Source organism: Corvus kubaryi, unplaced genomic scaffold (genome assembly GCF_017639235.1).
Source record: "Corvus kubaryi isolate FWS band 111438036 unplaced genomic scaffold, C.kubaryi_AGA036_p1.0 76, whole genome shotgun sequence".
NCBI classification, from domain to species: Eukaryota; Metazoa; Chordata; class Aves; order Passeriformes; family Corvidae; genus Corvus; species Corvus kubaryi.
In genome coordinates, this window is record NW_024582063.1 from 8,850,822 (window position 1) to 8,862,902 (window position 12,081).

The 12,081-nt window shown below is 40.7% G+C and overlaps 1 protein-coding gene across 5 annotated transcripts in view; it reads right to left on the reverse strand.

Moving 5' to 3' along the window:
- The window catches only part of RPS6KC1 (ribosomal protein S6 kinase C1), an 86,596-nt gene that overhangs the window by 35,136 nt on the left and 39,379 nt on the right, over positions 1–12,081 (reverse strand). For all 5 annotated transcript variants that reach the window (XM_042051488.1, XM_042051487.1, XM_042051490.1 and 2 more), the window contains one exon: positions 5,497–5,589. In XM_042051488.1, the coding sequence (XP_041907422.1) occupies positions 5,497–5,589 (93 nt within the window). The remainder of the gene's footprint in view (positions 1–5,496; positions 5,590–12,081) is intronic.

Sequence of the window (12,081 nt, forward strand, 5' to 3'; positions counted from 1 at the left end):
TCCACCTGATCCTAAGCACAAGTATTTGGGACTGCAAGAAAACCTCAGCTGGGGCTGGAATACAGCTGGGTGCTGCACTCAGGACACGGCTGTGTTGATGGGCAGGAGCAGGGGTGCAATTCCTCCTGCTCTCCTCAGCTGTGCCAGCTGTCACAAGGCTACCAGGATTAAAAGATCTACTTAACACAGATTTATTCTTGTCACTTTTCAGATTACACCACCCGGACTCTCACTCGTCTCCCTCTGTCGTTACAGAAAGAGATTACATTTGGCTAATATGTATGAAAAATGTGATTATTCCTTATCCTTGTACCTGTGCAATATGAATTATCTTCAGTTTGCAATTATTCCTCTTTTCAAACCATTATTCTAAGGAACTTACAGCCCGTATATTCTATGACTTGCAATAATAGTGTACTTATAAGACAAATGGTGCAGCTTTAAATAATGAAAATGCTAAGAAAGCAGCATATATTCAAATTCGAATTTTTAAATACTTTGAATTGGTTGGTAACAGAAAGTCCATTTTCTTAAAGTAAACTAGAAACTGGCCAATAAATTACAAATGGTGAAATATTAACCTAGAAAATATATCTGGCAGGTTTTACTAGTGAAAGCATTTTACAATATGAAATGCCACTGGCATCCCGGAGTAATTGCCTGGCACCAATTATGTACTAAGCAACTTAGGAAGATAAACTTAAATAACTTTGGCTTAAAAAAAAAAAATCTTAATAATTTATTTCTTTCTAAAGGCCACAAGATACATATAGTACAGCCTGCAGAAGAAAGTCCAACAATGTAATTTCTTTTTTCTAAAGGCAAGGGCAAAATTTGCATTACTATACTATTACTATAGTGAGACAAACAAGAAAGAAGCTAGAAAGAAGCTAAGGGTTACAACAACAAACACTCAGAAATGTTCAGATTTGTGTAAATGGAAAGATTTCAGGAAACAAGTGACAGGTGTTTGAGGGCAGGGAAGAAGGGACAGGGCTCTTTCCAGCTGGCAGAGAGACTACGTTTTAAAGTTGAGCAAGCTTTGTTACTTGGGACTTGAAACCTGACTGTAGTTTAGGGATAATCCCACAGCAGTAGGGAAAGGAAGGCAGGGAGTCAAGAAATCAGCTTTGACAATAACCCTGTAGTTGATTTGATTATGTAGGACTTGGCAAGCCACTTAAGAAACTAAAATTATCGAAACATAAAAGCAGCTCTTAAAAGTTTATTTGCATGAATAGTTACTATTATTACTCAGTTTCAGATTTTCAACCTTTTTGCCATTGCTATTTTCCATTATGCCCCGTTTGTAGGTACATTCCAGATCCCTTTCCCCCACAGCTCTTAGGCACACACAAGCACTTACTCAAATCCGTAAGATGATCTAAAGATGCTTGACAGAGTGCACCTGAGAGCCAGGGGAGAGAAAACATCTGCCACGGTCAACTCAGTTTCACAGCTGCAACAGTCTTTAATCTCACCTCCCAATAAAAGGCTGAATATTTAAGTTACTAACAAACACTAACAGGACATAGTTAGCTATGTCTGTTATTCACGCACAACAACACACATGCTGCCATAAGAAGGGCCCATTCCTCCTTCCCCTCTGATTAAATTTCATCAGAACTAGCCATGACCTGTTTGAATTCAACTCTGGGTCTGCAGATTATGCATGTGAAGCTGACATATATTCTACATATTTCTGCTTTTTGGCACTTTCACTCATTAAGCAGACAAGTAGTAATCACACTTTATAAATAATTAATATTAGTTTGGTTCTCCTGCATATTTTTAAAGTCACTTCATCAAAATGTACACCCACCAGAGTTAGGACTTCTCACAACAGCATGGGAGACACAAAAAACCCTCTATATTCAAGATTAACAGAATTGCTTCCATTTTCTAAAAACAGTTATCTATCTCAGAAACTCCCAAAATAATTTCAGCAAGACCTTGATGAGAGTACATTATTTTATTAGGTTTCATAATAAAGCTTAACAAACAAGCTCAAACGTATGGACAGCTGTGGAAGAACTGAACACAGCCACACCAGCCTTGATAGGGGACCAGGGGAGGGCATAGAAGAGACATAAATGACAGCCATTGGTTACACAGGCATAGTTATTACTTAATGCACTCTGCTTTCAAGATGAATCTTTAAATTGAATGAATCTAAATAACAGAGGCTTCTAAAGAATAAGAAATTGGGTTTGAAACAGCATTGTGAAGGTATCCAGCAGCACCATAACAAAGTCGTTTCTTTAGGGGCCAGCTGTAGCTTCAAAGGAGAGATTTGCCTAGGGCAGAAACTCAGCACAGAACTGCAACCTTGATTTTTAATTAGGCAAATTTTGAAAGCAGAACTCTTTCCTATTCCAAAAAAGAAGTTTTCTACTTTAAGGTGCATGAGCTTATTAAACTATTGATCATTTGTGGTTGGTGATAACAACAGCTACAATATTTAGGTATTTGTTTTCAATGCAGTACCTCTGCTGACACTAATAAGAGCTTTGCTGCCCAAACAGCAGCACCTCACACTCCACAACGTTTGCAGGCCAAAAGCCACCTTTACAATTAGATTACACCTCTATTCCAGAAACCTACTCACAGGCAGGCTCTGTACATATTAAACATATAAAATACCTGCAAACACCACCTCATTAACTTCTGACACCATGAAGTGAGCAAACACAGCAGCAGCAGCACTCAAAAAAAAAAAAGACTGGTTTCCTCAAGCAAAACCTAAGTCCTCTTTGGTCTACTAAAATAGTCAGATTTATACTACAGCGTTTGCATGGGAGCAAAAGTAGAAGGGTGGGAGGCAAGGCAGTTATAGGCATTCTTCCCTGAATTTTCACAATAATTCAAGGAGTTTAAAAATGCTAAGATCTCTAGCTCTCTCAAATTTAACAGAAAAGGGTCAAGGCAACAAAAATTATTCAGGTGACAAGGAAGGTGAAAGGGCAGACAGGGAAAGAAAGACTGCACATTGGGAATAAACTAGGCTAAAATTAAATATCTAATCATTCTGCCTAGTCTAAAATAGTTTGAAAAACCCAGAGTTTCAGGTAGCAACAAGCATTTTGTCTGTGAAAATTAAGCCAATTCAAAACACTTCAAGAGGCTTCAAAAGAAGAACAAAGAGTGACATTACTCTAAGGGAAAGCACTGAACCTTTCAGCATTTGAATGAGGGAAGGTTAACAGCTGGTTTTGTCGAGGCAGCACTGCAGCAGGCAGACACCACTCTGGGTTTCAGCAGTGGGAGGACAAGTCTGCAGACCAACCAACACCATTTTTAAGTCAGTGTGTTCAAGCCAGTCTTGCACAGGGTTAGTCAAGCCAGCAGTTACAATGCCAGGGGCTCATTACAACTCACACACCCATTTTCTGCTGAAACCAAAGCAGCTACCTTAGGGTTAGAATGGAAGATTATTTTCAGGCAAAACTCTGCATGGCGCTGAACAGTTACAGTTACAGCCCTGTGCCCAAATGCATGGCATCTTCAATGCCGGCCCTGAAAATCAAAATCCATTTTCAGGAACAAGCACGCTCTGTCATCTGCCTGGCTCCAGCAAGGATACTTACACACTGATTGGATTTCTCCATGATGTGAGCTTTAGGGCATATGGAAGCAGAAAAGGAGTGAAATGACAGTGATGGTGAGGAAGGAAGAGAGATGGTGCTTTAAACCAAAGGCAGGGACACCACCTCCAGCCCACAGATACATGTGCACACTTCTGCTTCACATTCACATGCATTTTGTGTATGCATTATAAAACCAAATAAAATATTCTCCAGGCACAGAGCAGGTTTTCATTTGCCTCACAACTTTACAAACACCTAGAAATATATGATCAAAAGCAGCATACTCAGAATAAGGCTAAGATTGTGACAAGAGAATCTGGAAGTAGGAACGCAGAGTACAAAGACATCTGAAAGAATCCTGCTCACTTTTCTACATAATAATTAAACATGAACTCTGAGCCCCATGATACTGTTTACACAGGAGCATTCCAGCTGTATGCACAGGCCTGCTACTCCTTGCATACATCTCCAACTCTGGGAATCTTGCATTTTTACCATCATTAGAACCCTGATTCAAAGATCTGGACGTGTTCAGCTCACACCTGGGACACTTACTGAAACTGCTCAGAGAGAGCTAAGGAGATCTGGTACCACCAAGGACTCCAAAAGTTTCATTCTGATCTTTTCCAGTAGCTGTTCGTTATCATTACACAAGAATGGAGATACCAAAAAAGTCTTTCTTGATCCATTTCCAGCACTTCTGCAGGCTCACTCTGTCAGGCTAGTTCACAGAAACCATGCCTACTGCACTAATTTAATTAGCACCTACTAACAGGTGCTACAGATAGGTGGTCTTTCCAACATGTCTCTCTGATATGTGTACAGAGTGGTATACAGGCTAAATTCTCTACTTAAAACTGAGGCAAGAAGATACAATGAATATGAAGTCAGAGCTTAGAAAACATTGTATGCTATAAAAACAACCATAATACCTAATATATACAACCCTCTGAGGAGAAGTTATCAACTTATGCACACAATTACAACGAAACAGGCAAAGAAAAACAAAAACCAGTCCCAATAGCTAGGTTCAGTCCAACAAGAAAAAGAAACCAAGAAATACAGACCTCAAGGGATGAGCCACAGGTTTTTGATGCACGTTACAAATGCATAAATTGACCGTGCATCAGTAGCTCATGCACAAACCAGGGACTACATAAGGAACTATCAAAAGGCACAAGGGATTTGGCACAGCAAAAAGGAAACGAGCTGTTACAGTCTGCATTAGCCACTGTCACACTGCTGAATAATGCATCATCTTAAAAGTATTTGGTAAGGTGGTAACTGATCAGCATTATCAAAACAACCCAACAATTCTTCTGGTCTCTTAATTAGGCTTGCAAAAAGATCAGTATGGTCCTTTAGTGTTTACAGACGGGTATTATCCTGGGATTTTGGAAGACATTATTTGCATGACTCAAAAATAAGCTTGGCTTCATTGCTGAATCTCTGTCTTGGCAAGGGATTTCAATTCTGAATTCTCAGGGAAGGAGAACAATCGTGCGTGTGTGTGTGTCCCCAGTTCCCATTTCAAGTAAAGAGTTCAAAAGTAAGAATTTCTACCCTTCTATATTTCAAGTATCTACCAGATTGTTCAAGTGAAAACACATCAACTTGTCCTTACCCCAGAATGGCAACTGTGATTCCATTTTTGAAAAACAGGCCTCATCCCATCGAATGCTACCAAACATGTACCTTATCCTTTAGCTCAAATACATTTTGCATGACCTTACATGAATTGCTTAGATAAAAGCCTTTCTTTATTCTACTTTTGTTATTTTAAAGTGCAGATGCATTTGAGTCATTTTCCCCTTTTGTTTCATATCCTTAAGATCCACAGCTTCAAAGACAAAATGTCAGCATGCAGTCGATTTATGACTGAATTCTTGAAGAGACACTGAAGAATTACCTTGTCAATCACCCCAAGGACTCTGAAGGTCTTCAGTTCCTCGGCAGGGCTCCTTAGGTTCCAAGAGGGCCTTGAACTTAGTGATCCTGGAGGCTAATGGAAGATATCAAAGATTATACATCAATCAGGGTGGTACTTGAAGGAAGACTGCCTGCTGAAGCAAATGCCAGGCCGAAGGAAACTAAATTTATCATAAATCAGAGAGACTGAAGATGAAAGGAGAAGTTTTCTGTTTGTCCTTAGCGGGGGGAAAAAAAACCAACTTGCAAGTAAATAAAAGTCGACATAACACTGAAAACAAAATTTCAAAAAGAAAAATGCAATGAATTTTTATCTTTTCTACGCTTAATGGAACCCAGCAATTGATTACTCAGTTCTTACCACATAATAATAATCAATCAAAGCCTTACAGGTATTCAGGGTACAAAATAATTCAGAGATCACTGAGGAGGAGAAAGCAAATTAGAGGCTTTTTTTAATTAAATCTGAAGAACATAAAATATAGAATTATAAACAGGGTTCTCTTGCTCTCTGGTGAGCTTTATGAAATCGTTTTAATAATAAGGTGCACAACAGAAATGACTCCTAAAGCTGCCTTAGAAAAAAGTAGCTAGCTATGTATCATTAATCTAGAAATTAACACCACAGCAAGAAAATTGGCAGGTGCTAATTATTCAAGTAGTTAATTCACTAATACACATAGATGTTTGTCCATACTGTGGTTCATAGTTTCTCAGAGCAAACTCAAAGCTTCCATGTCAGAGGGGGAAAGACGTTTCAACTGGAAGTCTTTTGGGACAAAGATCAACCTCTAAAGCATCCCATATACCTCTGGCATGTGAACAAACATTTTCAGCAGTTTCTAGCTGCCAGCTGAGAGAATTCATTAGATCTTCCTCCAAAAATTCAACATGTAGCTTCTACTAGAACCACAGACCTGTATGTCTTCCTCACAAATAAGGTAACTTCATTTCAGAGCTGCTGAATGCCAAACTCCTTTCAAGCATAACCTGGCCTCCCCATGTACATTTCTATCACACAAAGGTGCAAAGAAAGAGGAAGGTGAAACTCCTTGATTTCTAGACTTCCAAGAGGAAAAAGCTGTTTTTCTAATTTGTCAACATTCTGAGGCAATATTTAACGATTATGTCACAAAGGAAAATGGCTGGTAAGCAAATATGCTGTGGATGAAATGCTTAACTATCAGGAAAAATCAAAATTTTTTCCCTTGTGATGAGAAATTCCAAGATCCTGATCTAGGCAGAGCCACTTCCTGTCCCCCTATTTTTTCTTCCTCAGACATCCTTACTGTGCTATCCTCAAAGGCTAAAGCAACTCCTCAAAGCCTTCCCCAAAACTGAGCCCATTCACGTTGCCAGTCAAAAACATTCTCTCCTTCCAAATTCCTTCCTAAAAATCAGTACTTATTTAAGTACTCATTGCCCACAAAATCCAAAAGGGCCATAAACACATGTTCAAAAAGCTTGGAGAAAAGTGCGTTTTTCTGCGCTCAGCGTTTAGGAGTTGATTAGTTATCTTCATTTATTTGTCTGGGTCTGATAATAGTTTTTTCACGTAAACCCTGCCAAGCAGGAGTACCAACAGCAGTTAAAACAGCCCAGATTCTAGAATCTAAAACTAAAGGCTTTAACAGGAAGAAAAACAAAAAAAGAAAACTCTACATGAACTTTTTTCTCCAAACCTCATTTCAGTTCCACATTCCAGCAAGCTGTTGGAAGTATTTTGAGAGTGTGCAATTTTTCTGCAATAATGAAATACTTCCTTTGAAACAAAGAGTTGTGCTAACACAGTTTATTCATGACAAGATTTCAAAAGCATTCTAAGGAATACATTTAAAGGAAGAGAATATTTCCTAATCCTCTAGACTACTATAAAAGACTTTCACTCCTATCTGCTTGCTATTACATTTTATAATCATTCCTCAATAATCATGCTTTTAAAATTTTCTCTTATGAAAAACATTTCAACCATAAATTAAGTTCATACAACTCTACAGAAGTTAATAGTTGTCTAATAATGCTATACAATCAGATTTCTTCATGCATCCTATCCAAAGAGCCAGTATATTTATTTTAGGTCCTCTAAAATGTGACCAGTGGTGGCACAGTCAGTAATACTGTGTACACACACTGTTTTTTATATATGTGCTCTAACATCACTTCTTACCTTAAAAGGATTTACAATCACATCCACATCTCCACAGCTCCCAGCAGGCTCTCCATTTTTATCGGTTTTGCTCTTTACAGTACTTTGGTTTCACTGTTTCAAAGTCTAATAGAAGAGCCCAGTGATGGGGAGGCATCACATTCTGTTGTGAAGCAGGCTGGAAGCAAACTCTAAATTCCCAGAACAATTCCCAAAACTACAGCAATTAAGCACTCTATGAAAGAGCCTGCTCCTCTGAATAGAGTAAAACTCCAAGCTCAGCATCTAAGCAGCAATAAGGAAAATAACTAAAAACCCCCACTCTCATCAAAAAAGAGAGGAACAAAAAAAAAAATACAGGAAGGAGAATAACAAAAAAAAAATCAAAAGCTTAATTTGCCTTTAGAAATGAGACAAACATTCTGGACAAAGTGGCAGGCTACCTCTGCCTGCAGCAGGCCTTCAGCAGCCTGTCCAAATGCTCAGCATGCTGCTCAGGTATCCCAGGATCTTCTCTGTTGTGGTCAGGCCCTCTCTATTTCCAGACTACACTCTGAGCTGCATTGCTGGATTTATCTGAGTGAGGACAGGCATCAGCAGTTCCTCTCCCACCATCACCTTTTGGTTACCATGTGTAAACTTCAAGGAGAAAAGGTTGATGCTTGTTGTGATGCTCCTGCAAGGACTGAGCAGCCTGTGGCCACTGCTTGCCTTTGGAAAGCTCTAGTTTTGCAAGCTACACAAGGCCATAGCTCTTGCCTCCGCTTTGGCATCACTGCTAGCAGTTATAAGAGCAGAGGGAGACAGAGAAGTACTCTACCAGTCAGGTAAAGGAAAGGGCATTTCATATTAACCTCATTTAAGGCAAGAGCACTATCCCCAGCCCAGTGACACAAATACCATTTGATGGGAAATCACGGAATATCCTGAGTTGGAAGAGACCCACAAGGATCATCACATCCAACTCCTGGCCTCACACAGGACAACCCCAAGAACCACACCATGTGTACATCTCAGGCTGGGGGCACCCCAGCATCTGTTGTGGGGTTCCTTGCACCCCTCTACTTCCTGGGATGCTGTGAAACATGAGGAATGGTGGAGTCCTGGTCCTTCCTTGGTTGCTCAAAGCAATCCATGTGATGCCCCTTGCACTGGTCTCTCAAAGCTTTCCCAGCACAACCACAGTTTTCCCTGCATTTCCCTCGAATTAAATATTTGATCTTTATTTTCACCTCTTCATTCTTGCACCCAGAAAGTTCTGCTCATTTAACTGCTAATGCTGCCACCTTTGACATCAGTCACCACAGAACCTCAGCATAAGAAAAGAGAACTTTCATGAACACCAGTGCAGACCTGCACATCAAAATGGGATCTCCCCTTGCCATTCAGAGGTCTAATTCTGATAATTTTAGTAACTATCTACCTGTGGCATAGCCAGACCTTCACTTGCAGCAAGGAGATGCCTTGTTTTGATGCAGATACACTGGTGTCTGCCTCATGGGTGTGACAGTGCTTCCAGCTCTCCTGGTCTGGCAAACATCCTGGCTCCTTCCTCTCTCTGCACCAGGAGAAAACCAGGTTGGATTTCTGCCTGCATCTGAACCAGGCAGAACTACAGTGTGCTTAAGAAGGCCCTCAGTGAGCACCAGTTGGGGAATGCACCTTTTCTGATGCTGGGACACACCTTGGATGTGATCCTAGAAGTTGAGACTGAATCTCTTATTTTATGTTAAATTTATATCTCACAGAACTATGCAGTGCATTTTCTTTATACTTCATGTAATTTTCATGCACATTTAATGAGAATTTTAGGAAGATATCTTACGGAAACCACAAAGACTGCTTCTTCTGTTTGGGCATCAGGCTTGCATGCACCTCTTGTTACTAAATTGCTTTGAAAATCAAAAATAATTGACATTTTAAAAGACAACAGCTTTCATAATGGTACAAAAAGAAACAACTCCAAATATACAAAGTCAGGCATAAGTAGAATCAGAACTAATTTCAAAGAGGGAAAATATATGCTTTATAAAAACTACCAAAGTTAAAATGGTCCCACAGCCTGTACAAGCAGCTGAGCTGGGCTTTGCAGCTGACAGCTACGCAAGACTGCAGCTTTCTGATGGTCAATCCAGTGTGATTCAGAGGCTGTTGATGCAGCTCCCACTCAGGCTTGGAGGAGGCTCCCCAGAGATGCTACTTATAAAGGGGCAGAGGAGAAAATGCAGCTTGAGAATCTGCAAAATGACCCAGTGCTGCTCTTACAGAACACTCTGGAGCACTTGTCCAAGAGACAGTCCTTGAGGCTGCTGTGCTACACCAAAGGAGGAAGAGGAAGAGGAAGAAGAAGAAGAGGAAGAGGAAGAAGAAGAAGAGGAAGAAGAAGAAGAGGAAGAAGAAGAGGAAGAAGAAGAGGAAGAAGAAGAGGAAGAGGAAGAGGAAGAGGAAGAGGAAGAGGAAGAGGAAGAGGAAGAAGAAGAAGAAGAAGAAGAAGAAGAAGAAGAAGAAGAAGAAGAAGAAGAAAAGGACAGCATTTGCTGCAGCTTGGTTTTCCAGAAGGCCCACACACCTGTTTAAAAGCTCCAGCAGCTGTCTGCACGTCTCCTACTCTTATGGGTTTCTCAATGTTTATAGGATACTCAGATATGTTCCCAGCTCAAGGTCACAGTTGTGTCAGTTCCCTACATTTCTTGTAAGCCCTCTACCCACAACCTTTCTTTAACAATGCCAAAGGTTCTCCTTCACCACCTTCTTGTGTTCCTCTCTTCACCACTTGCACTTGCCAGCAGAAGAGTGGTTGCTAAGGATGCTATCTTAAGAGAGTTACACTGCTGAAAAGTAACAAAGCACTGTTGTTCTTTATTTGGTTTCCATGGCATCAAAGACAATTTTGCTTCTCAGCTCTCAAATACCAGACTTTTGCCTTCTTAGGGAAATCTGGTCTTCAAAGAGGCAAGGGCCTGGCATTTCCAGCCATGAAAGAATGGCTTGCTTCCTTCTGCCTGAGGCCCCCAAGGAAATGCTTTACCTTCATGTGCTGTTCAGATGGCAAAGGGGGAGCTGGGGGCTCATTTAGTGGGCACAGTCTTTTGAGACTGCTGCAGGTGGCTCAGCACACAGCAGGCATCCCAAGCCTCTGGGAGATCTGATAGGCTGAGAAGTGCAGGACAATAACTGCACCTGCACTCCTGAGCTTACCCCTTCCCTCGCTGGACAGTTCTCCGGCCTGGTGGAGGAGAAGGAAGTAAAATTCCATCTGTAAGAAGGACAGGTCAGCCTAGTTCTGATGCTGATCCCCATGACTGCTCCTTTTAAGGGCACAGTAGGAAACACAAAGCCGCCTACAGCAGACAGGTGACAAAGCAGTTCTGCCCTGTGACACCAGGTCACGAACAAGAACACTTTGCCTTAAGTGCCCACGCTCACTTACTAGCCAAACCTCTTCCTCCAAGGTGCAAATGATCTCAACACCCCCCCTGGTCATGACATTCCCTGCACTGAACCAGGCTCCCCATGACAAAACTGCACTCTGCCAGTCCTAACAGGGGCCCAGGCACTGCACTGACCTTACCCACCAAGGACTTAATGTCTTTACGAGAAGGACACAAAGTATCTGCAAGTTTCCACTGGTATCTCCCAAGAACCCCACTATATATAGACGCAAGTTGTTTCAGTGCACTCATCACTGTCCATACGGGATGGAATAACTCATCCAAACTCCAATATAAATTATAGTAAAAATAATAAGCAGTAATTAAGGTGTAAGAATTCAGGTCTGCTCAGCAGCCAACACGCGGGAAGGGTCACATTCCTCATTTTCCTTAAGACACTAAGCCAGAGCATGCCAATTCTTTGTGGTCCCTACCACTACCCCTACAATAACTTTGAGAGTCAAGTCCTCCTCCCAGTTAACTTTTAGCTATGAACTCAGAGAAAAGCTGTTCCTCACCACAACCATCATAACCCATAAGCACCATCTGCCCTCAATATCAGCAAATTCCAAAGCTCTAACATAAAAGTAAAATTTATGCATATTGAAGAGCAGCAAATAAAGGACATTAGAATACGTGTAAAAACTTAGGACAAAAACAAGGCTAAATCATGGCTACATGGCCTTTTTTTGTAAACAGGAGAATCAGCCAGGTGCAACAGTGTGCTAAACAAGATTTGCCATAATTTGTCAATTTTGAGTTTCCTCACAGAAGGAGAATGGTTTTTTATTCTCTCTGGTTTTTTTTCTTGTCTTATCCCAATTAAATCTGCTTTTCTTTGGATCTGCAAAGAAGGTATGTGTCTTATTCAGTACAGCATAAAAGAGGAAATACTTTACCTCTCAAGTTCACATAGAAAAATGCAACCTATTTCTTCCTCCTTCCCAACCACAGTTAGTTTTTAAACTTATAAAAAGGCAAAAATAGG